At 47.7% G+C, this 24193-nt stretch overlaps 1 protein-coding gene and 1 long non-coding RNA gene across 5 annotated transcripts in view; one reads left to right on the top strand and one right to left on the bottom strand.

The window, feature by feature from the left end:
• The window catches only part of LOC132387728 (NACHT, LRR and PYD domains-containing protein 3-like), a 331928-nt gene that overhangs the window by 294494 nt on the left and 13241 nt on the right, over window positions 1-24193 (top strand). For all 4 annotated transcript variants that reach the window (XM_059960087.1, XM_059960088.1, XM_059960089.1 and 1 more), the window contains 4 exons: window positions 6154-6320; window positions 7230-7401; window positions 7501-7566; window positions 22169-23903. In XM_059960087.1, the coding sequence (XP_059816070.1) occupies window positions 6154-6320; window positions 7230-7401; window positions 7501-7566; window positions 22169-23903 (2140 nt within the window). The remainder of the gene's footprint in view (window positions 1-6153; window positions 6321-7229; window positions 7402-7500; window positions 7567-22168; window positions 23904-24193) is intronic.
• Window positions 7251-24193, bottom strand: part of LOC132387730 (uncharacterized) — a 29721-nt gene continuing 12778 nt past the window's right edge. Inside the window, exons 3-4 of the long non-coding RNA XR_009510004.1 lie at window positions 8799-8915; window positions 7251-7379 (exon numbers count right to left, since the gene is read on the bottom strand). This is a non-coding gene — a long non-coding RNA (uncharacterized LOC132387730). The remainder of the gene's footprint in view (window positions 7380-8798; window positions 8916-24193) is intronic.

The following is a 24193-nucleotide window of genomic DNA, read 5'->3' as shown; positions in this document are numbered from 1 at the left end:
TATTTGTGAAAACTGAGCAGGGGGATTAGAGAGAGAAAAAGAGAGTTGACATCTCTGGAGGAAGCAGTCACACGTGGAAGGCGTACAGTTACCGTCTGCTCCTGCTCCTCTGACAGATTGTGATGCACATTAAAATAGCGAGTTACTCCAGAAAACAAGACATTCTGCAGATGCTGAAAGTTTTGGGCAACAAAAAGACACACAAAATATTGGCAGAATTCACAGGTTAGGTAGCATCCATGGACAGGAATAAACGGTCAACATTTCAGATCAGGACCACAAGGAATAGAAAGTAATGTGACAATATCTAGAATTTCTGTCTCCTCATTTCCAGTCCGATGAAGGGCCTTGGCCCGAAACATTAATTGTTTATTCTCCTCCATAGACGCTGCCTGACCTGCTGAGTACCTGCAGCATTTTGTGAGAAATCCCAGAGATTTGCTGAGGAAGGGGTTGACCAGGCAGGCAGACAGTAACCCAGAGCAAAGCGGTGGTGATGGGCAGTACCAGCAGAGTGATGGTGATGGGTTACTATATTCTCAGCAATAAGCAGAGTCCTTTCAAAACAGGGAGGTATATTCCTGGGGTCACGAAAGAGCAGACTTCAACAGATGGAACTATACCACCTCCTACACCCCCGTCGACCCCTACCCTCCGGCCCAAACCTGTTCTCTCCCATATATATATCTCGGACTGTGTTTTGTTTTTTTTAAAAAAATATTGAGTTTTCAAATGATTACAGAAAGAAAAAAAAATCTACCCTTTCCCCCCTCCCCTTAATCCCTCCCCCCTAACATCCCTATAGAAGAAAAGAAAAGAAAAAGAAGAAAAAAGAAAAAAAAGAAAGAAAGAATGCCTGGATATCGGAAGATCCCCACATGCTCCACAGAGTTCATAATAACTTTAGTATATATATTTATTTATTTCCCCAAATAAACAATGTTTTTTATCTTCGGAGCACCTATATATTTAATCCTGTCTTTTGTAAATAAGGGCGCCAAATGTTCAAAAATGTTTCATATTTATCTCTTAAATTATAAGTAATTTTTTCAAGTGGAATACAGCTGGAAATTTCATTCTTCCGACGATATATACTTAAGTATGAATCCGATTTCCAAGTAACTGCAATAGCCTTTTTGGCTACTGACAGTGCAATTTTTATGAATTCTTGATATTTATTCAATTTGGGTTTTGGTTTTAACCCGTCAATATCGCCGAATAAAAATAATATAGGGTTATGTGGAAGTTGTGTTCCAATAATTTTTTTTTTCCAGTAAAACTCTTAAATTTGTCCAAAAAGTTGAATTTTAGAACAAGACCAGGTAGAATGTAAAAAAGTACCAATTTCTTGGTTACATCGGAAACACTGAGCTGATAAATTTGGGTTTAATTTATTTATTTTTTTGTGGTGTAATATATAATTGATGTAAAAATTACATTGCACTAATCTTAACCAGACATTTATTGTTTTTGTCATTCTATCAAAACATAGTCTTGACCAATTTGTTTCTTCAATTTTAATATTCAAGTCACATTCCCATTTTTGTCTTGACTTATGGATTCCTTGTTTAATTGCCTGTTTTTGAATTAAACTATACATACGAAAAATATTTTTTTTAGTTTTTCCTTTTTGAACTAAAGTTTCTATTTCATTAGATTTCGGCAATAACGTTGTCTGACCCAATTTTTCTCTTAAAAATGCCCTTAATTGGAAGTAACAAAAAAGAGTGTTGTTTGATATTTTATATCTATTCTTTAATTGATCAAATGACATTAATATACCTCCTTCAAAACAATCTCCTATTTATCTAATCCCTTTCTGAAAACAATTATATAAAAGTTGATTATCCATTGTAAAAGGAATAAGTCTATTTTGAATTAAAGATCTCTTTGCTAATAAAGATTTCTTTATCTCATCATCAACATTTATCTTATTCCAGAAATCAATCAAATGTTTTCATATAGGAGATTCTTTCTTTTCCCGTATCCATTTAGATTCCCATTTATATATAATATCTTCTGGTGTATTTGCTCCTATTTTAGCTAGTTCTATCTAATCCATGCCGGTCTATCTTTCTCAAAAAAAGATGCAATAAATCTAAGTTGATTTGCTTTATAATAATTCTTAAAATTTGGAAGTTGTAACCCTCCTAGATCGCATTTCCATGTCAATTTTTCCAAAGATATTCTTGACATCTTACCTTTCCAAAGGAACCTCCTCACATATTTATTTAACTCTTGAAAAAACTTCTGGGGTAATTGTATTGGTAGTGATTGGAATAAGTACTGTAATCTAGGGAATATATTCATTTTTATGGTATTTACTCTACCTACTAATGTTATTAGTAATGTCATCCATTTATCAAGATTTCTTGAATTTTTATCAATAATGGTAAATAATTTAATTTATATAAGTTCTTTATATCATTATCAACTCTTACACCTAAATATTTTATACCATTTATCGGCCATCTAAATTGATTTATTAATCGACATTGTCTATAATTTCCTTTAGTAAGAGGTAAAATTTCACTTTTATCCCAATTTATTTTGTAGCCTTGTAGCGGTGTGCTACACGCAGCACTACAATAACGACACGGAGTCGGTAAACTTTCCCATATTCTTCTAATCTGGAGGATAATTTACGCAACGAGTACAATGGGTTTGTTAAATAAAACAGAACATCATCAGCAAATAAATTAATCTTGTATTCCTCCTGGTTAACTCAGAAACCCTTAATATCTGGGCCCATTCTAATTAATTCAGCTAATGGTCCTATCGCTAACACAAATAAAGCAGGTGATAATGGACAACCTTGCCTCGTTGACCTTGTTAACTGAAATGGTGTTGAAAATTGACCATTTGTCACTACTTTAGCTTTGGGATTAGTATTGAAGGTTTTAATCCATTTTATAAAAGGACATTCCTAATCCATATTTTTCCAATACCTTAAATAAAAAATCCCATTCCAATCTATCAAATGCTTTCTCTGCATCTAAAGCAACTGCCACACTCATTTCCTCCCTCTTTTGAGCCAAATGAATTATGCTAAATAACTGAGTTACATTATCTGCCTATTGTCTATTTTTAACAAATCCTGTTTGATCCATATGTATTAATTTTGGTAAGCATTTAGATAATCTGTTAGTTAAGATTTTTGCTATTATTTTATAGTCAGTGTTTAACAAAGAAATAGGTCTATATGATGTTGGCTTTCAAAGATCTCTATATTTTTTTGGCAGTACTATTAAAATAGCTGTCGAAAAAGATTCTGGAAGTTTATGCATTCTTTCCGCTTGGTGTATTAACTCCATAAAAGCAGGAATTAATAAATCTTAAAATTTTTAATAAAATTGAGGTGGAAAACCATCTTTTCCTGGGGATTTATTATTTTGAAATGATCGTAGAGCTTCTTCGACCTCTTTTAATGCAAAAGGCACATCAAATCGCTTCTGTTTTTCTGAACTCAATTTTGGAAGAGTTATTTGTGATAAAAACCTTTCTATCTTGACATTATCATGTTTTGGTTCTGACTTACACAGCTCAAAATAAAAATTCTTAAAAGTTTCATTAATTTCTAACTGTTTATAAGAAATTTCATTTACTCTTGTTCGAATTGCATTCATCATTTTAGAAGTCTGGTCTGTTTTTAACTGCCAAGCAAGAAACTTATGTGATCTTTCACCTAGTTCATAATATCTCTGTTTAGTTCTCATAATTGCGTTTTCTGTTCCATATGCCTGAAGTGTATTATATTGTAACTTCTTGTTAACAAGTTGTCTTCATTTTTCTTCTGTCATATATCTTTGAGATTCTTTTTCTAATTTTGTAATCTCTTTTTCCAATTGATCTATTTCTATCATATATTCCTTCTTAGTTTTAGAAGTGTAACATTATCTGATCTCTCCAATATGCCTTCATTGATTCCTCTTTATCTATCATTATCAATGTCATTATCAAAGGAGAATGATCTGACAATATTCTTGCTTTATATTCCATATTTTTCACTCTGTCTTGATTATTCGTTGTTAATAGGAAAAAATCTATCCTTGAATAAGTTTTATGTCTATTTTAATAAAATGAATAATCTCTTACTTTTGGACTAATACTTCTCCATATTTCAATCTTTTATCAATGATAAAGTTAATTTTGCTACTTTTGATTTTGTGACAACCTTTGTTGATCTATCGAAAACTGGATCTAGACAAAAGTTAAAATCTCCATCTATTAATATTTTGTCATGTGCGTTAGCCAAATTCAAAAAGACCTCGTATAAATTTTACATCATTTTCATTTGGTGCATAAATATTCATAAGAGTCCATATTTCTGAAAAAAAAATTGGCAATGTATAATTACATATCTCCTCGTCAAATCAATTAATACATTTTGTATTTTAATTGGTAATTTTTTATTAACCAAAATTGCAACTCCTCTCGCCTTTGAGTTAAATGAAGCTGCAATAACATTTCCAACCCAATCTCTTTTTAATTTCTGATGTTCTTTCTCTATTAAGTGTGCTTCTTGTAAAAAAGCTATATATATTTTCATTTTTTTAATGTGTTAAGATTATTTTTCTTTTCACCGGTCCATTAAGCCCATTAACATTAAAACATTAAAAATATTGTAAATTAGTCAGTATTTTTAATTGGGTTACTCCAATCTATAATAATACCTAATCTTTCAACTTTCGTGGAACCTTGGGGAATCTTTTTAAAATTCTCCATGCTGCTATGTGTGTCCCCACCAAACATCCAGGCAAAAAAAGATAGAAGAAAAATAGAATATAAAGAAAAAAACAAAATTCCCCCCGACAAATGTTGTGGATAAAAAAGAACACAACATTACCCCTATCTGTTGTACGGGTCGTGGCAATCTCCATGATTACACACGTGAATCCCGTAGCAATCGATCCAAAGCTCCTCCAGCTCCCCCGCGACATAGAAAAGTATATACTTAAGAAGAAAAAAAAATTCACTGGGTTAAATTCCTTTTTTCTCTTCAAAAGGTTATAACTTATATCAGGATAGAAAAGAACTGCTTTCCCTTCTATCATCAATGTCTCTTTACTCTTTCTGGCACAGTGGGCAGCCTTCAGGATCTTTTTTTTATCATGGTATCTTAAGCATTTTATCAAATTTGATTGCGGATTTTGATCAGCTTGAGGTCTTGATCTTAAGGCTCTATGTCCTTTCAATTTCATTTAGACTTTCTTCCATTTCCAAGTTTTCAGGGGTCCATTTTTGAAAAAAAACTATTGGATCATCTCCTTCTATACCTTCTTTAAATCCAACAATCTTAATATTGTTTCGTCTACTAAAATTTTCTAGCTTATCCACTTTTTCCAACAATGGTTTTCTTTCTGATGTCCAGGCAGAGATATTATCTTCCGTTTTGTTCATTCTTTCAACCACGTCTTCGGTTGTGGCTTCCAAGTCTGTAATTCTCTTTCCATTTTCCTGTCTTTTTATCATTTTATCAAACATAATCTCCATATTTACCTTTTTTTGATTTTTTTAATGCGTTTATTTTTTCTAATTTACGCATTACTTGCATTAAAGTTTTTTCTATATTTCCAGAAAAACTTTTACCTCCATCTTCGTCTGATTTATCCAGAGAATCTGAATCTGCCGCAGATTCACTTTCACTTCCGGTTTCAATCGTAACTGGGATTTGTAATTCAATTGCTCGCGTTTGCGCATGCTCCTTCCTTCACGTTTGCCCAGTTCTTGTTGGTCTTTTTCTTTGGAAATGGGCGATGTTGCCGCAGCTTCCTGTTCTGTTTCACCGCAGGTAAAATGTACCTGAGTCCGCGATTCTCTGGCAGCAGCGGGCCTTGATTCTGTTCCAACTTGCGTTGTCTTCACGGTAGTAGTTTTCTTCATCTTCTGTTTGTGAGACACAGTTTGAAACAATCCGAAGTAGTTTATAAGTAACTTTTAGAAAGTATTTACAAACTTTTCTTCACGTAAACATTAATTTACTGATTTTTTACGGGAGAGCTGGTTTCCCGCGTCTCGATCCTACGTCATCACGTGTTCCCCCCTCCCCCGGACTGTGTTTTGTTGTGATCTTTATGTCTTTATGTTCCAGAGAGAAAGTTACCACCCAGTATGGTGTTGAAATTTCTTTAATGCTCCCCATTTTCCCCACAGGTCCGAGCTCAGTGATCACCGAGCTCCTGTCAAGCTGGGACGATTCCCAGCTGCTGCAGTTGACGGATATCTACCGAGACAGGCTGGAGCAGGCGATGGAAGGAGGGGTGCACGGAGTGAGCCTGGCTTTAACGGCCGAGAATCAGTTCAGTGGAGAGGAACATCGGGTGAGTGGGAGAGAGAATGGGTTTGAATTTTCACACATCACAGGACTGATGGGTGTCGGAACTCTCACTCACTGGATAATAAAGCATAAAAACAAATCAGAAATAAATATATATAATTCCTAAAAATGTGAATCTCAAGCGATGATTGAAAAAGTTGTAAATACCCCTGCTGGTGGCTCAATGTTCAGAGCGAGGCGAGTAGGCAACAGTTCTATGATGTTGCAATAAACAAGCTTAAATGGAAATACGGTAGAAATTTTTATTCCGAGAAGAGTGTACAGTGTGACGGCAGGATTCAGGGAGAACCGGGGCATTACGACTGGATGCCACAGGAGCTCGAGTGTGTTCTGTTCTGGGTGGAGATCATTCTGTGACAATCTGTAATTGCAAACAGTGTGGATCGGGGAATACTGCCATGTTGTAATGTGGAATCTCTAAATAAACCTCCACTGGAAAAGGCAAAGGAAAGGCATCAGGTGTCAGCCGGTAATCCGCTGTCATGTTGGGCACTGGCGGACTGAGGAGATGAATCACATCATCTTCTCTGCAACTTCTCCTGTGACTGCTCACTCTGTTATAAAAACCCTCCTGACTTCTTTCCTCATCTGTCATCGTCATTTTCTGATTTTGTTTTACACGGTCAAATCTGATGAGGAATTATTTCTGGATTTGGAGCCACGTTAACGAAGCGGTCACAGACCAGCCAGGATCTCATTGACTGGTGGACCAGGTTCACGGTGAATGTCCCTCCGTGTGCTCTGCACTCAGAATGTACAGTCCATGTCCAGACAGGATCAGCACCCGTCCGGGTGACTGCTCAGTGTGATCCCATTACAGAGCGCATCATTTACTTCTCATTCTCTGTGTGAATCTGTCAGTCCCCAATATGTTCACCGTTACTCTTCACAGAAAATCTCTGATCTCGCTGATAAGGGAGAGCGGGCGGACAGTTCTAAACTCCTCCTGAGCCTGGTGATGGAGAAAGGCTCCCGCGCCCGAAGGGTGATGTGGGAAACCTTTGTGAAAATGCGGATTGGTGTTCCAGAGATGGACAAAATACTGAAAGAAATACAGGAACATGGTGAGATAATATCAGCGATTAATTCAAATTTGGATTGAATACAGCACACTTTAAAATGTTACAAAAATGATTTCCCTCAATTTGTTGATATTTAAACAGATTGTGATCCTTCCCATCAACCAATTTCCGCTCAACTTTTACTAAAGGTTCTCAGTGAGCTGAAAGGTAAGTGAACGTGCATTGAACATTGAAGAGTATAACACAGGAACAGGCCATTAGGCAAATAATATTGTGCCAAAACAGCTAAGAAATAAATCAAACAAACCTGGTCTAATCTCTCCTTCCTTCACTGTGTCCACATGCTTCCATCTTCCTTACATCCATGTGACTGTCCAAAAGTCCTTTAAGAGCTTCTAATAATTTGCCTCGACCACTTTACCAGGCAGTGTGTTCCAGGCAGCCACGACGCTCTGATTTAAAAAATAAGCTATCCCTCACAACCCCCTTCATTCTACACCCTCTCACCCTCAATATATTCCCTCTGGTAATAGACATTTCAACCGCGGGAAACTGATTCTAAGCCTTTCATAATCTTGTGAACCTGTGTCAGAGCTCCTCTCAGCCTCCGATGAACCAGAGCAAACAACCTAATTTCATCCAGCCTCTCATGATAGCACATGCCTTCTAAACCAGGCAGCATCCCGGTAAATCTCTTCTGCTCCCTCTCTAAAGCTTCAACATCCCTCCGGTAGTGGGGTGATCGGAACGGTACGCAGTGGTCCAGATGAGGCTGAAGCAAATTTCATTAAGTTGAAACTTGAACTCTGTTTCCACCAACGGTTGTAATTTGCGTCCGGCGGTTCAGTTGTTGAGCCAACAGGATCTGACCAGGTAAATGTTGGCACTGTGACAGAGAACACAGTGAGATGCAGGGAAACGTGTTTGCTAGCGGGAGAGTTTTCAAAGGACATTTTGAGGAAAGAGGCAGAGAGCTGGCGAGTTTGAGGAAGGTGGTCACACCACTCTGGGTCCGGCAACTACAGATCCCCACCGGAGTCTGAGTGGAGAAGGGGCGATCTGGAGAATGGAAAAATAATCTTATATTTCTTCACACCAAAAAGTCAAAACCTTCTGTTGCCAACCACTGCCCCTTCCTGAACAGCCTCACCCTGAACCATTTTCCAAACTCCCCCAGTTCCCGCAGATGATCTTTTCTTAGAGTTGGGCGTCACTGAAGTTCCAGTCACAGAATAGAAATAATAACATCACTTTAATTAGAAAAGCAGGTAACATCCCAACTGGTCTGTTCAACCACAGAGCAGCTCTTACCAGAAATACAAGGAATCTTGGCCAGAACCCGGGTTCAGTCTGTCTCATTTACAATAACAAATCCCAACGATGATAATTTAAATATGGGAGCAGAGATAGACGAATCAGGAAGTTTACAAACTACTCACGTTTCTGGGACTTCTGTAAATATTGCTCCAGTCCACACCCGGTCAATGAAACCCCTCAGTGCCCCTGAACACGGGTTTAGTAAATCGCTACAAGCTTGATCATCATTGTCCTTCATCCTGTTTGCAGAGGGAACAGACAAGACAGAGAAATTTCCAAACCCATTTCTGAATATGAAACTGATACACTCCCTGATTATTGAAGAACATCATTTCTGCCACTGTCACATTCTCAAAAGTGAATATATCCAGGATTAGTGTTTTCCTACACTCCCTATCACGGCCCAACACTTTGAATAGTCACCACACACACTCCGGACAGGGTCCTGTCACACAGTGAGACCCCAGACACGCCTGGCAGTGTGCTGACACACCATGAGACCATACACAACTCTGAGAGGCTCCTGAAACACTTTGAGACACCACACACCCCTGACAGGGTCCTAACACACTGTGAGACCTCACACATCCCTGACAGGGTCCTGTCGCACCGTGAGAAACCACACAACTCTGGCAGGGTCCTGACACACAGTGAGACACCATAAAACACTGGCAGTGTCCTGACACAATGTGAGACCCCAGACATGCCTGGCAGTGTCCTGACACACCATGAGACCACACACAACTCTGAGAGGCTCCTGAAACACTTTGAGACACCACACACCCCTGACAGGGTCCTAACACACTGTGAGACCTCACACATCCCTGACAGGGTCCTGTCACACTGTGAGACCCAACACACCCCTGACAGGGTCCTGACACACTGTGAGACCCCACACACCCCTGACAGGGTCCTGACACACTGTGAGACAGCACATAACACTGAAGGGTCCTGATACACTGTGAGACCCCAAACACACCTGACAGAATACAGTCACATTCTGAGACCCCACATACCTGAAAGGGTCCTGACACACAGTGGGACAACACCCATCTCTACCATGGTCCTGACTCACTGTGAGAGCCCACACACCCCTGTCAGGGTCCTGTCACATTGTGCAACCACACACACCTGACAGGGTCCTAACACACCAAGAGACACCACAGCCTCCTAAGACGATACTCAGAAACAGTCAGACCACCCACACTCCCCTGACAGGGTCCAGACACACTGTGAGACCCCACACATCACTGACAGGATCCTGACACACTATGAGACACCACACACCCCTGACAGGGTCCTGACACACTGTGAGATCCCACACATCACTGACAGGGTCCTGAGACACTGTGAGACCCCACACACCCCTGACAGGGTCCTGACACACTGTGAGACTCCACACTCCCCTGACAGGGACCTGAGATACTGTGGGACACCACACAACCCGACAGGGTCCTGACACACTGTGAGACCCCACACACCCCTGACAGGGTCCTGACACACTGTGAGGCCCCACACACCCCTGACAGGGTCCTGACACACTGTGAGACTCCACACTCCCCTGACAGGGTCCTGACACACTGTGAGACCCCACACACCCCTGACAGGGTCCTGACACACTGTGAGACCCAACACACCCCTGACAGGGTCCTGACGCACTGTGAGACCCCACACACCCCTGACAGGGTCCTGACACACTGTGAGACAGCACATAACACTGAAGGGTCCTGATACACTGTGAGACCCCAAACACACCTGACAGAATACAGTCACATTCTGAGACCCCACATACCTGAAAGGGTCCTGACACACAGTGGGACAACACCCATCTCTACCATGGTCCTGACTCACTGTGAGAGCCCACACACCCCTGTCAGGGTCCTGTCACATTGTGCAACCACACACACCTGACAGGGTCCTAACACACCAAGAGACACCACAGCCTCCTAAGACGATACTCAGAAACAGTCAGACCACCCACACTCCACTGACAGGGTCCAGACACACTGTGAGACCCCACACATCACTGACAGGATCCTGACACACTATGAGACACCACACACCCCTGACAGGGTCCTGACACACTGTGAGATCCCACACATCACTGACAGGGTCCTGAGACACTGTGAGACCCCACACACCCCTGACAGGGTCCTGACACACTGTGAGACTCCACACTCCCCTGACAGGGACCTGAGATACTGTGGGACACCACACAACCCGACAGGGTCCTGACACACTGTGAGACCCCACACACCCCTGACAGGGTCCTGACACACTGTGAGGCCCCACACACCCCTGACAGGGTCCTGACACACTGTGAGACTCCACACTCCCCTGACAGGGTCCTGACACACTGTGAGACCCCACACACCCCTGACAGGGTCCTGACACACTGTGAGACCCCACACACCCCTGACACGGTCCAGAAGCACTGTGAGACCCTACACATACCTGACAGGGTCCTGACACACTGTGAGACCCCACACATCAATGACAGGGTCCAGAACGACTGTGAGACCCCACACCCTTTACATGGTCCTAACACACCGAGAGACACCACACACTCTTGAAAGGGTCCTGACACACTGTGAGACCCCACACACCCCTGACAGGCTCCTGACACACTGTGAGACCCCACACACCCCTGACAGGCTCCTGCCACACTGTCAAACCCCACACATTCCTGACAGGGTCCCGACCGATTGTGAGACCCCACAACCCTTACATGGTCCTGACACACCAAGAGACACCACACACCCCTGACACGGTCCAGACACACTGTGAGACCCCACACACCCCTGACAGGGTCAAGTCCCACTGTGAGACCCCACACACCCATATCAGGAGCGTGACACACTGTGAGATCCCACACGTCACTGACAGGGTCCTGACATACTGTGAGACCCCACAAACTCATCTTAGGTTCCTGACACACAGTGAGAAGCCACACACATCTGCCAGGGTCCGGACACACTATGAGACACCACACACCCCTGACATGGTCCTGACACACTGTAAGACCCCACACAATCCTGACAGTGTCCTGACACACTGTGAGACAGCAGATAACTCTGAAGGGTCCTGACACACTTTGAGATGCCACACATCCCTGACAGGGTCCTGATGCACTGTGAGACACCACACACCCCTGACAGGGTCCTGACACACTGTGAGACCCCACACACCCCAGACAGGGTCCTGACACACTGTGAGACCTCACACACCCCTGACAGGGTCCTGACCCACTGTGAGACCACACACACCACTGACAGGGTCCTGACACACTGTGAGACCCCACACACTCCCTGACAGGGTCCTGTCACACTGTGAGACGCCACACACCCCTGACAGGGTCCTGACACTCTGTGAGACCCCACACACGACTGACAGGATCCTGACACACTGTGAGACCTCACACATCCCTGACAGGGTCCTGACACACTGTGAGACCCACACATCCCTGACAGGATCCTGACACAGTGTGAGACACCACACACCACTGACAGGGTCCTGATACACTGTGAGACTCCACACACCCCTGACAGGGTCCTGACACACTGTGAGACCTCACACACCCCTGACAGGGTCCTGAAACACTGTGAGACCTCACACACCACTGACAGGGTCCTGACACACTGTGAGACCCCACACAATCCTGACAGGGTCCTGTCACATTGTAAGACCACACACAGCTCACAGGGTCCTGACACACTTTGAGATGCCACAAATCCCTGACAGGGTCCTGATGCACTGTGAGACACCACACACCCCTGACAGAGTCCTGACACACTGTGAGACCCCACACTCACCTGACAGGATACAGTCACATTCTGAGACCCCACACACCTGACAGGGTCCTGACACACTTAGAGATGCCACACACCCGTGATAGGTTTACGATACACTGTAAGATGCCACAGTCCCCTAACAGGGTCCTGACACACAGTGAGACACCACACACCCCTGACACGGTCCTGACACACTGTGAGACCCCACACACACCTCACTGGACATAGTCACATTGTGAGATCCCACACCACTGACAGGGTCCTGACACACTGTGAGATCCCAGACAGACCTGACAGGGTCCTGACACACTGTGAGACCCCACACACACCTCACTGGACATAGTCACATTGTGAGATCCCACACCACTGACAGGGTCCTGACACACTGTGAGATCCCAGACAGACCTGACAGGGTCCTGACACACTGTGAGACCCCACACAATCCTGACAGTGTCCTGACACACTGTGAGACAGCAGATAACTCTGAAGGGTCCTGATACACTGTGAGACCCCAGACACACCAGACAGGATACAGTCACATTCTGAGACCCCACACAGCTGACAGGGTCCTGACACACTGTCAGACCTCCCACACACACCTGACAGGGTCCTGACACACTGTCAGACCTCCCACACACCCCTGACAGGGTCCTGACATACTGTGTGACCCCACACACCACTGACAGGGCCCTGACACACTGTGAGACCCCACACACTCTTGACAGGGTCCTGACACACGGTGAGATCCCATTCAGCCCTGGCAGTGTCCTGACACAGTGTGAGACCCCACACCCCTGACAGGGTCCTGACACACAGTGAGAAGCCACACACACCTGCCATGGTCCTGACACACTGTGAGACCCCACACATTGCTGACAGGTTCCCGACCGTCTGTGAGACCCCACACACACCTGACAGGGTCCTGACGCACTGTGAGACCCCACACACCCCTGACAGGGTCCTGACACACTGTGATGCCCCAAAACTCATTTTAGGTTCCTGACACACTGTGAGACGCCACACACCCTTGTCAGGAGCCTGACACATTGTGAGATCCCACACGTCTCTGACAGGGTACTTACACACTGTGAGATCCCTTACGTCTCTGACAGGGTCCTGACACACTGTGAGACTCCACACTCCCCTGACAGGGTCCTGATACACTGTGAGACTCCACACACCCCTGACAGGGTCCTGACACACTGTGAGACCTCACACACCCCTGACAGGGTCCTGAAACACTGTGAGACCTCACACACCACTGACAGGGTCCTGACACACTGTGAGACCCCACACAATCCTGACAGGGTCCTGTCACATTGTAAGACCACACACAGCTCACAGGGTCCTGACACACTTTGAGATGCCACAAATCCCTGACAGGGTCCTGATGCACTGTGAGACACCACACACCCCTGACAGAGTCCTGACACACTGTGAGACCCCACACTCACCTGACAGGATACAGTCACATTCTGAGACCCCACACACCTGACAGGGTCCTGACACACTTAGAGATGCCACACACCCGTGATAGGTTTACGATACACTGTAAGATGCCACAGTCCCCTAACAGGGTCCTGACACACAGTGAGACACCACACACCCCTGACACGGTCCTGACACACTGTGAGACCCCACACACACCTCACTGGACATAGTCACATTGTGAGATCCCACACCACTGACAGGGTCCTGACACACTGTGAGATCCCAGACAGACCTGACAGGGTCCTGACACACTGTGAGACCCCACACACACCTCACTGGACATAGTCACATTGTGAGATCCCACACCACTGACAGGGTCCTGACACACTGTGAGATCCCAGACAGACCTGACAGGGTCCTGACACACTGTGAGACCCCACACAATCCTGACAGTGTCCTGACACACTGTGAGACAGCAGATAACTCTGAAGGGTCCTGATACACTGTGAGACCCCAGACACACCAGACAGGATACAGTCACATTCTGAGACCCCACACAGCTGACAGGGTCCTGACACACTGTCAGACCTCCCACACACACCTGACAGGGTCCTGACACACTGTCAGACCTCCCACACACCCCTGACAGGGTCCTGACATACTGTGTGACCCCACACACCACTGACAGGGCCCTGACACACTGTGAGACCCCACACACTCTTGACAGGGTCCTGACACACGGTGAGATCCCATTCAGCCCTGGCAGTGTCCTGACACAGTGTGAGACCCCACACCCCTGACAGGGTCCTGACACACAGTGAGAAGCCACACACACCTGCCATGGTCCTGACACACTGTGAGACCCCACACATTGCTGACAGGTTCCCGACCGTCTGTGAGACCCCACACACACCTGACAGGGTCCTGACGCACTGTGAGACCCCACACACCCCTGACAGGGTCCTGACACACTGTGATGCCCCAAAACTCATTTTAGGTTCCTGACACACTGTGAGACGCCACACACCCTTGTCAGGAGCCTGACACATTGTGAGATCCCACACGTCTCTGACAGGGTACTTACACACTGTGAGATCCCTTACGTCTCTGACAGGGTCCTGACACACTGTGAGACTCCACACTCCCCTGACAGGGTCCTGATACACTGTGAGACTCCACACACCCCTGACAGGGTCCTGACACACTGTGGGGCACCACAAAACCCGACAGGGTCCTGACACACTGTGAGACCCCACACACCACTGACAGGGTCCTGGCACACTGTGAGACCCCACACATTCCTGACAGTGTCCCGACCGACTGTGAGACCCCACACGCCCCTGACAGGGTCCCGACCGACTGTGAGACGCCACACACCCCTAACAGGGTCCTGACACACTGTGAGATGCCACACACACCCCTGTCAGGGTCCTGACACACTGTGAGACCACATGGTCCTCACAGGGTCTTCGAGATGCCACACACCCGTGGCAGGTTTACGATACACTGTAAGATGCCACAGTCCCCTAACAGGGTCCTGACACACAGTGAGATGCCACACAACCCTGACAGGGTCCTGACAAACTGTGAGACACCACACACCCCTGACAGGATCCTGACACACTGTGAGATCCCACACACCCCTGACAGGGTCCTGACACACTGTGAGACACCACACACCCCTGACCGGTTCTTGATACACCACGAGATCCCACACCCACCTGATAGGGTCCTAATACACTAGAATTTAGAACGAAGCGACCGGATCTGATTGAAATATTTAAGATTTTTAAGGGATTGGACACGCTAGATCAGGAAACATGTTCTCGAGTCCAAAACAAGAGGCCACAGCTAACAATAAGGGGTAGTTCATTTAGAACGGAATTCAGGAAAAACTTTTCACCCAGGTAGTTATGGATCTATGGAATGCTCTGCTTCAGAAGGCAGTGGAGACCAATTCTCCGGATGGTTTCAGGAAAGAGTAAGATAGAGTTGTTAAAGATTGCGGAGTCAAGGGATATGGGGAGAAGGCAGGAACGGGGTAATGATTGTGGCTGATCAGCCATGAATTGCCTGCACCTGCACCTATTGTCTATTATCAATTGACAAACCGTGAGACACCACACACTCCTGGCAGGATCCTGACAGGATGTGAGACCCCATACTCCTAACCGGATAGTGACACCCACCAAGACCCCTCACACTCCTAAACAAGTGAGAAGCCACACCTGTTTTAGGTTCCTGACACACACTGAGACTCCACACAACCCTGACAGGGTCCTGACACACTGTGAGACCCCACACAGCCCTGACAGGGTCCTGACACACTGTGAGACCCCACACAGCCCTGACAGGATCCTGACACACTGTGAGACCCCACACACCACTGACAGGGTCCTGACACACTGTGAGACCCCACACACTCCTGACAGGGTCCTGACACACTGTGAGACCCCACACACGTCTGACTGGGTCCTGACCCACAGTGAGACCACACACACCACTGACAGGGCCCTGTCACACTATGAGACCCCACACACCACTGACAGGGTCCTGACACACTGTGAGACCCCACACACTCCCTGACAGGGTCCTGTCACACTGTGAGACCCCACACACCCCTGACAGGGTCCTGACACTCTGTGAGACCCCACACACGACTGACAGGGCCCTGTCACACTATGAGACCCCACACACCCCTGACAGGGTCCTGACCCACTGAGAGACCACACACACCACTGACAGGGTCCTGACACACTGTGAGACCCCACACACCCCTGACAGGGTCCTGACACACTGTGAGACCTCACACACCCCTGACAGGGTCCTGACCTACTGTGAGACCACACACACCACTGACAGGGTCCTGACACACTGTGAGACCCCACACACTCCCTGACAGGGTCCTGTCACACTGTGAGACCCCACACACCCCTGACAGGGTCCTGACACTCTGTGAGACCCCACACACGACTGACAGGATCCTGACACACTGTGAGACCTCACACATCCCTGACAGGGTCCTGACACACTGTGAGACCCACACATCCCTGACAGGATCCTGACACAGTGTGAGACACCACACACCACTGACAGGGTCCTGATACACTGTGAGACTCCACACACCCCTGACAGGGTCCTGACACACTGTGAGACCTCACACACCCCTGACAGGGTCCTGAAACACTGTGAGACCTCACACACCACTGACAGGGTCCTTTCACACTGTGAGACCCCACACACCCCTGACAGGGTCCTGACACACTGTGAGACCCCACACACCTCTGACTGGGTCCTGACCCACAGTGAGACCACACACACCACTGACAGGGCCCTGTCACACTGTGAGACCCCACACACCCCTGACAGGGTCCTGACACTCTGTGAGACCCCACACACCCCTGACAGGGTCCTGACACACTGTGAGACCACACACACCCCTGACAGGGTCCTGAAACACTGTGAGACCTCACACACCACTGACAGGGTCCTGACACACTGTGAGACCCCACACACCCCTGACAGGGTCCTGACACATTGTGAGACCCCACACACCCCTGACAGGATCCTGACACACTGTGAGACCCCACACACCCCTGACAGGATTCTGACACACTGTTAGACACCACACACCCCTGATCGGTTCTTGATACAGCACGAGATCCCACACACCCCTGACAGGGTCCTGACACATTGTGAGACCACACACACCACTGACAGGGTCCTGACACACTGTGAGACCCCACACACTCCCTGACAGGGTCCTGTCACACTGTGAGACCCCACACACCCCTGACAGGGTCCTGACACTCTGTGAGACCCCACACACGACTGACAGGATCCTGACACACTGTGAGACCTCACACATCCCTGACAGGGTCCTGACACACTGTGAGACCCACACATCCCTGACAGGATCCTGACACAGTGTGAGACACCACACACCACTGACAGGGTCCTGATACACTGTGAGACTCCACACACCCCTGACAGGGTCCTGACACACTGTGAGACCTCACACACCCCTGACAGGGTGCTGAAACACTGTGAGACCTCACACACCACTGACAGGGTCCTTACACACTGTGAGACCCCACACACCCCTGACAGGGTCCTGACACACTGTGAGACCCCACACACCACTGACAGGGCCCTGTCACACTGTGAGACCCCACACACCCCTGACAGGGTCCTGACACTCTGTGAGACCCCACACACCCCTGACAGGGTCCTGACACACTGTGAGACCACACACACCCCTGACAGGGTCCTGAAACACTGTGAGACCTCACACACCACTGACAGGGTCCTGACACACTGTGAGACCCCACACACCCCTGACAGGGTCCTGACACATTGTGAGACCCCACACACCCCTGACAGGATCCTGACACACTGTGAGACCCCACACACCCCTGACAGGATTCTGACACACTGTTAGACACCACACACCCCTGATCGGTTCTTGATACACCACGAGATCCCACACCCACCTGATAGGGTCCCAATACACTAGGATTTAGAAGGATGCTACCGGTTCCGATTGAAATATATAAGATTTTTAAGGGATTGGACTCGCTAGATCAGGAAACATGTTCCCGAGTCCAAAACAAGAGGCCACAGCTAACAATAAGGGGTAGTTCATTTAGAACGGAATTCTGGAAAAACTTTTCACCCAGGTAGTTATGGATCTATGGAATGCTCTGCTTCAGAAGGCAGTGGAGACCAATTCTCCGGATGGTTTCAAGAAAGAGTAAGATAGAGTTGTTAAAGATTGCGGAGTCAAGGGATATGGGGAGAAGGCAGGAACGGGGTAATGATTGTGGCTGATCAGCCATGAATTGCCTACACCTGCACCTATTGTCTATTATCAATTGACAAACCGTGAGACACCACACACTCCTGGCAGGATCCTGACCGGATGTGAGACCCCATACTCCTAACCGGATACTGACACCCACCAAGACCCCTCACACTCCTAAACAAGTGAGAAGCCACACCTGTTTTAGGTTCCTGACACACACTGAGACTCCACACAACCCTGACAGGGTCCTGACAGACTGTGAGACCCCACACACCCCTGACAGGGTCCTGACACACTGCGAGACCTCACACACCACTGACAGGGTCCTGACACACTGTGAGACCTCACACACCCCTGACAGGGTCCTGACACACTGAGTGACCCCACACACCCCTGACAGGGTCCTGACACACAGTGAGACCCCACAACCCCTTACGGGGTGCTGACACACTGTGAGACCCCACACACCCCTGACAGGGTCCTGACACACTGTGAGACCCCACACACCCCTGACAGGGTCCTGACACACTGTGAGACCCCACACACCCCTGACAGTGTCCTGACATACTGTGGGACACCACACACCCCTGACAGGGTCCGGATACACTGTGAGACCCCACACACCCCTGACAGGGTCCTGACCCACTGTGAGACCAAACACTACACTGACAGGGCCCTGTCACACTTTGAGACCCCACACACTCTTGACAGGGTCCGGACCCACTGTGAGACCTCACACACCACTGACAGGATCCTGACACACTGTGAGACCTCACACACCTCTGACAGGATCCTGACACACTGTGAGACCTCACACACCCCTGACAGGGTCCTGGCACACTGTGAGACCTCACACACCACTGACAGGATCCTGACACACTGTGAGACCTCACACACCCCTGACAGGGTCCTGACACACTGTGAGACCTCACGCACCACTGACAGGATCCTGACACACTGTGAGACCTCACACACCCCTGACAGGGTCCTGGCACACTGTGAGACACCACACACCCCTGACAGGGTCCTGGCAGACTGTGAGACTCCATACACACCTGACAGAATCCTGACACACTGTGAGACCCCACACACCCCTGACAGGATCCTGACACACTGTGAGACCCCACACACCTCTGACAGGATCCTGACACACTGTGAGACCCCATACACACCTGACAGGATCCTGACACACTGTGAGATCCCACACTTCTCTGACAGGGTCCTGACACACTGTGAGAACCCACACACCACTGATAGGATCCTGACACACTGTGAGACGCCACACACCCCTGACAGGATCCTGTCACACTGTGAGACCCCACACACCCCTGACTGGATCCTGACACACTGTCAGACCCCACACACCCCTGACAGGGTCCTGACAGACTGTGAGACCCCACACACGCCTGACAGGGTCCTGGCAGACTGTGAGACTCCATACACACCTGACAGTATCCTGACACACTGTGAGACCCCACACACCCCTGACAGGATCCTGACACACTGTGAGACCCCACACACCTCTGACAGGATCCTGACACACTGTGAGACCCCATACACACCTGACAGGATCCTGACACACTGTGAGATCCCACACTTCTCTGACAGGGTCCTGACACACTGTGAGAACCCACACACCACTGATAGGATCCTGACACACTGTGAGACGCCACACACCCCTGACAGGATCCTGTCACACTGTGAGACCCCACACACCCCTGACTGGATCCTGACACACTGTCAGACCCCACACACCCCTGACAGGGTCCTGACAGACTGTGAGACCCCACACACGCCTGACAGGTTCCTGACGCTCTGTGAGACCGCACACACCCCTGACAGGGTCCTGACGCATTGTGAGACCCCACACACCCCTGACATTGTCCTGACGCACTGTGAGACCCCACACACCCCTGACAGGCTCCTGGCACACTGTCAGAAGCGACACTCCCTTGACAGGTTCGTGATACACCATGAGATGCCACACATGCCAGATAGGGTCCTGATACTCTGGAATTTAGAAGGATGTGAGGGGATCTGTTTGAAATATATAAGATTTTTAAGGGATTGTACACACTAGAGGCAGGAAACATGGTCCTGATGTTGGGGGAGTCCAGAACAAGAGGCCACAGCTAACAATAAGGGTTAGTTCATGTAGAACGGAATTCAGGAAAAATTTTCACCCAGAGAGTTATGGATCTATGGAATGCTCTGCCTCAGAAGGCAGTGGAGGCCAATTTTCTGGATGCTTTCAAGAAAGAGTTAGATAGAGCTCTTAAAGATTGCGGAGTCAAGGGATATGGGGAGAAGGCAGGAACGGAGTACTGATTGTGGCTGATCAGCCATGATCACATTGAATGGCGGTGCTGGCTCAAAAGGCTGAATTGCCTGCACCTGCACCTATTGTCTATTATCAATTGACAAACCCTGAGACCCCACACTCCTGGCAGGATCCTGACAAACTGTGAGACACCACACATGCCTGACAGGGTCCTGAAACACTGAGACCCCACACACCGCTGGCACTGTCCTGACAGGATGTGAGACCACACACTCCTAACCCGATACTGACACATGCTGAGACCCCTCACACCCCTAAACAGGTTGACACACTACGAGACTCCACATATTTCTGACAGGGTCCTGACACTGTGAAACACCACACATGCCGGTTAGGGCGCTGACAACCTTTACGATCCCACACGCCCTTGACAGTGTCCTGATACACTGTGGGACCCCATATGCCCCGGACAGGGTCCTGACACACTGTGAGAACCCACACACCCCTGACAGGGTCCTGTCACACTGTGAGACCCCACACACCTGACAGGGTCCTGACACACTGTGAGACCCCACACACCTGACATGTTCCTGACACACTGTGCTCTCCCCATACATCCCTGGCAGAGGCCGGACACAGTGCATAACCCCACATACCCCGACAGGTTTCGAACACACTTTGAGATCCCACGCACCCCACCCACCCACCCACAGTGCATGTTCTGATCAGCAAATCTGCTGCTTTGTATTTTGATTCAGTGATGGTGGGAGGGGAGGGTGAGCTGTGATTCCCCGACCTGTTCCTTTGACAGAATGCCCACCACCTTCTTCTCTATCTCCATACGCCACATCAACACAAGGGATTAAAAGATACTTCCTTAGGAGCAATGATATCTGTGGCAGTAGTGAGATGTTGTCCAGTACGGGACAGTTGGGGGTCAGTAAACAACCAGGGAAATACTCACCTTCACAGCACAATTAATGTGGAAATGTGATGATCTGGTGTTTATCTGGAACAGGCCTCTCTGTCCAGTCAGAGGTCTGTTAATCAAATTTACTTTACTGTACGAACAACCATTGACAAATCCAATTAATGCAACAGCTCTGAGCTAACTCTTGTGTGCTTAAATACTGAGTTCTGAGCTGAGGCATCTGACAGTTTGTCCACTGTCTGTTCCCATGGAAGATGTTCAACAGAAACACAAGGTGACTCTGCGGGCACAAACTGAAACACTGAGAGTGAACACGATCCTGATGAGGGAGAAGGTGAAGGTTTTCCAGCTGGTTGATCGATACGCTGAGCTCACGGTCATTTCTACTGTTCGAGACCGGCTAATGGTGGAACATGAGCTGCTGGCAAGAGGCAGAGACCACGAGGAGTGGAGAGAGAAACATCTCCGTGGAAAGCTGGAAAAAATCCGGACTGATCAGTTGTTCCAGAGCAGCTTTTCCCAGAGTTTATCCAAATCTGGGAGTTCGGCAGCAGTGGCCGGAGTCCCGGGGATCGGGAAAACAACAATGGTACAAAAGATTGTTCATGACTGGGCCACGGGGAAAATATACCAACAATTCCAGTTTGTCTTCAGTTTCAAATTCCGCGATTTAAATAATAAATGCAGAATAAATCTGAAGGAACTGATCCTGGATCAGTATCCTTACTTTGGGAATATCCTGAGAGAAGTCTGGAAGAACCCAGAGGGATCGCTGTTTATATTTGATGGTTTGGATGAATTCAATGACCAAATTAATTTTTCTGACGGTCGGAGAGACACGGAAACTCGGTCCACATGCACAGATCCTGAATACAAGTGCAAGGTGTCTGACATTGTGTACAGTTTAATCCAGCACAAGCTGCTCCCAGGGTGTTCAGTGCTGGTGACCACCCGTCCCACTGCGTTACATTTATTGGAAAAGGCTGAGATCGGTACCGAAGCTGAAATCCTGGGATTTTCAGGTGAGGAACGGAAGGAATATTTCATCAGACATTTTGAAGATCAGACGGTGGCGGCAGCTGTTTTCAAACACGTGAAGGAGAACGAGATCCTGTACACTATGAGCTACAACCCCTCCTACTGCTGGATCCTCGCCCTGGCACTGGGCCCCTTCTTCACACAAAGAGTCAGGGACCCGCAGCGAGTTCCCAAGACCATCACCCAACTGTACTCCTACTATATTTACAACATCCTGAAAAACCACGGCCGTGAGATTGAGAACCCTCGTGATGTGTTACTCAGGGTTGGTCAGATGGCCTTCAGAGGAGTGTCCGAGAAGAAGATTGTGTTTACAGATGATGATTTGATCAAGTACAATCTGCAGCCTTCCCAGTTCCTGTCCGGGTTCCTGATGGAGCTTTTGGAGAGAGAGGATTCTGCCCGAAGCGTGGTGTACACATTCCCACACCTCACCATCCAAGAGTTTGTAGCTGCAGTCGCACAATTCCTGAATCCACATTACAGGAATATCCTGAAATTCCTCACTGAAGTCCACAGCACAACAGATGGGCGGTTTGAGGTATTTCTTCGTTTTGTTGCTGGTCTCTCCAACCCAATGGCAGCTCGGGGCCTGGAGGAGTTTCTGGGTCCATTTCCTCATCAAACAACCTGCCGGGTGATTGACTGGGTGAAGGAGGAGGTTAAACGTCAGAGTGGAAACACAGGGAGTGAAGCTGGTAAAAGGAGCCTCCTGAACACATTGCACTACCTGTTTGAGTCTCAGAATCGTGGACTGGCTCAGGCCGCACTGGGATCTGTGGAAACACTTTCATTCAGTGGAATGACACTGACCCCGATTGACTGCGCAGTCCTGTCTCATGCCATCGGACTCTGTGATACAATAAAACACCTCGACCTGGGGAACTGCCACATTCAGTGTGAAGGAATCCAGCGGCTGGGACCCGGGCTGCACAAGTGCCAGGAGTTGAGGTAACTTGATTTATCTCTCACTCTGATCTCTGAGACTGTTCCATTGTGTTGTTTCAATGGAAAGGAATTTTGCTAAATTTGTAGTAAATCAGATTGTGAAGAATTGTGACAAATGCCCAGGGGATCAGTCAGTAATTCCCCAAGGACGGGAGGGTTCTGTGGTTCCTTGTGAAGGGATGTCATCAGATCAGTGAACAATGACCATTGGTTTAATGGTAGTAAATCACAGGAATGGCCGTGTTTCTCGCTGTCTGTGACACGTCCATTGACAATGTTCCTTCTCACTGTTA

This window comes from Hypanus sabinus, unplaced genomic scaffold (genome assembly GCF_030144855.1).
Source record: "Hypanus sabinus isolate sHypSab1 unplaced genomic scaffold, sHypSab1.hap1 scaffold_214, whole genome shotgun sequence".
Taxonomy (NCBI): domain Eukaryota; kingdom Metazoa; phylum Chordata; class Chondrichthyes; order Myliobatiformes; family Dasyatidae; genus Hypanus; species Hypanus sabinus.
This window is presented reverse-complemented; position numbering and strand designations above follow the sequence as displayed.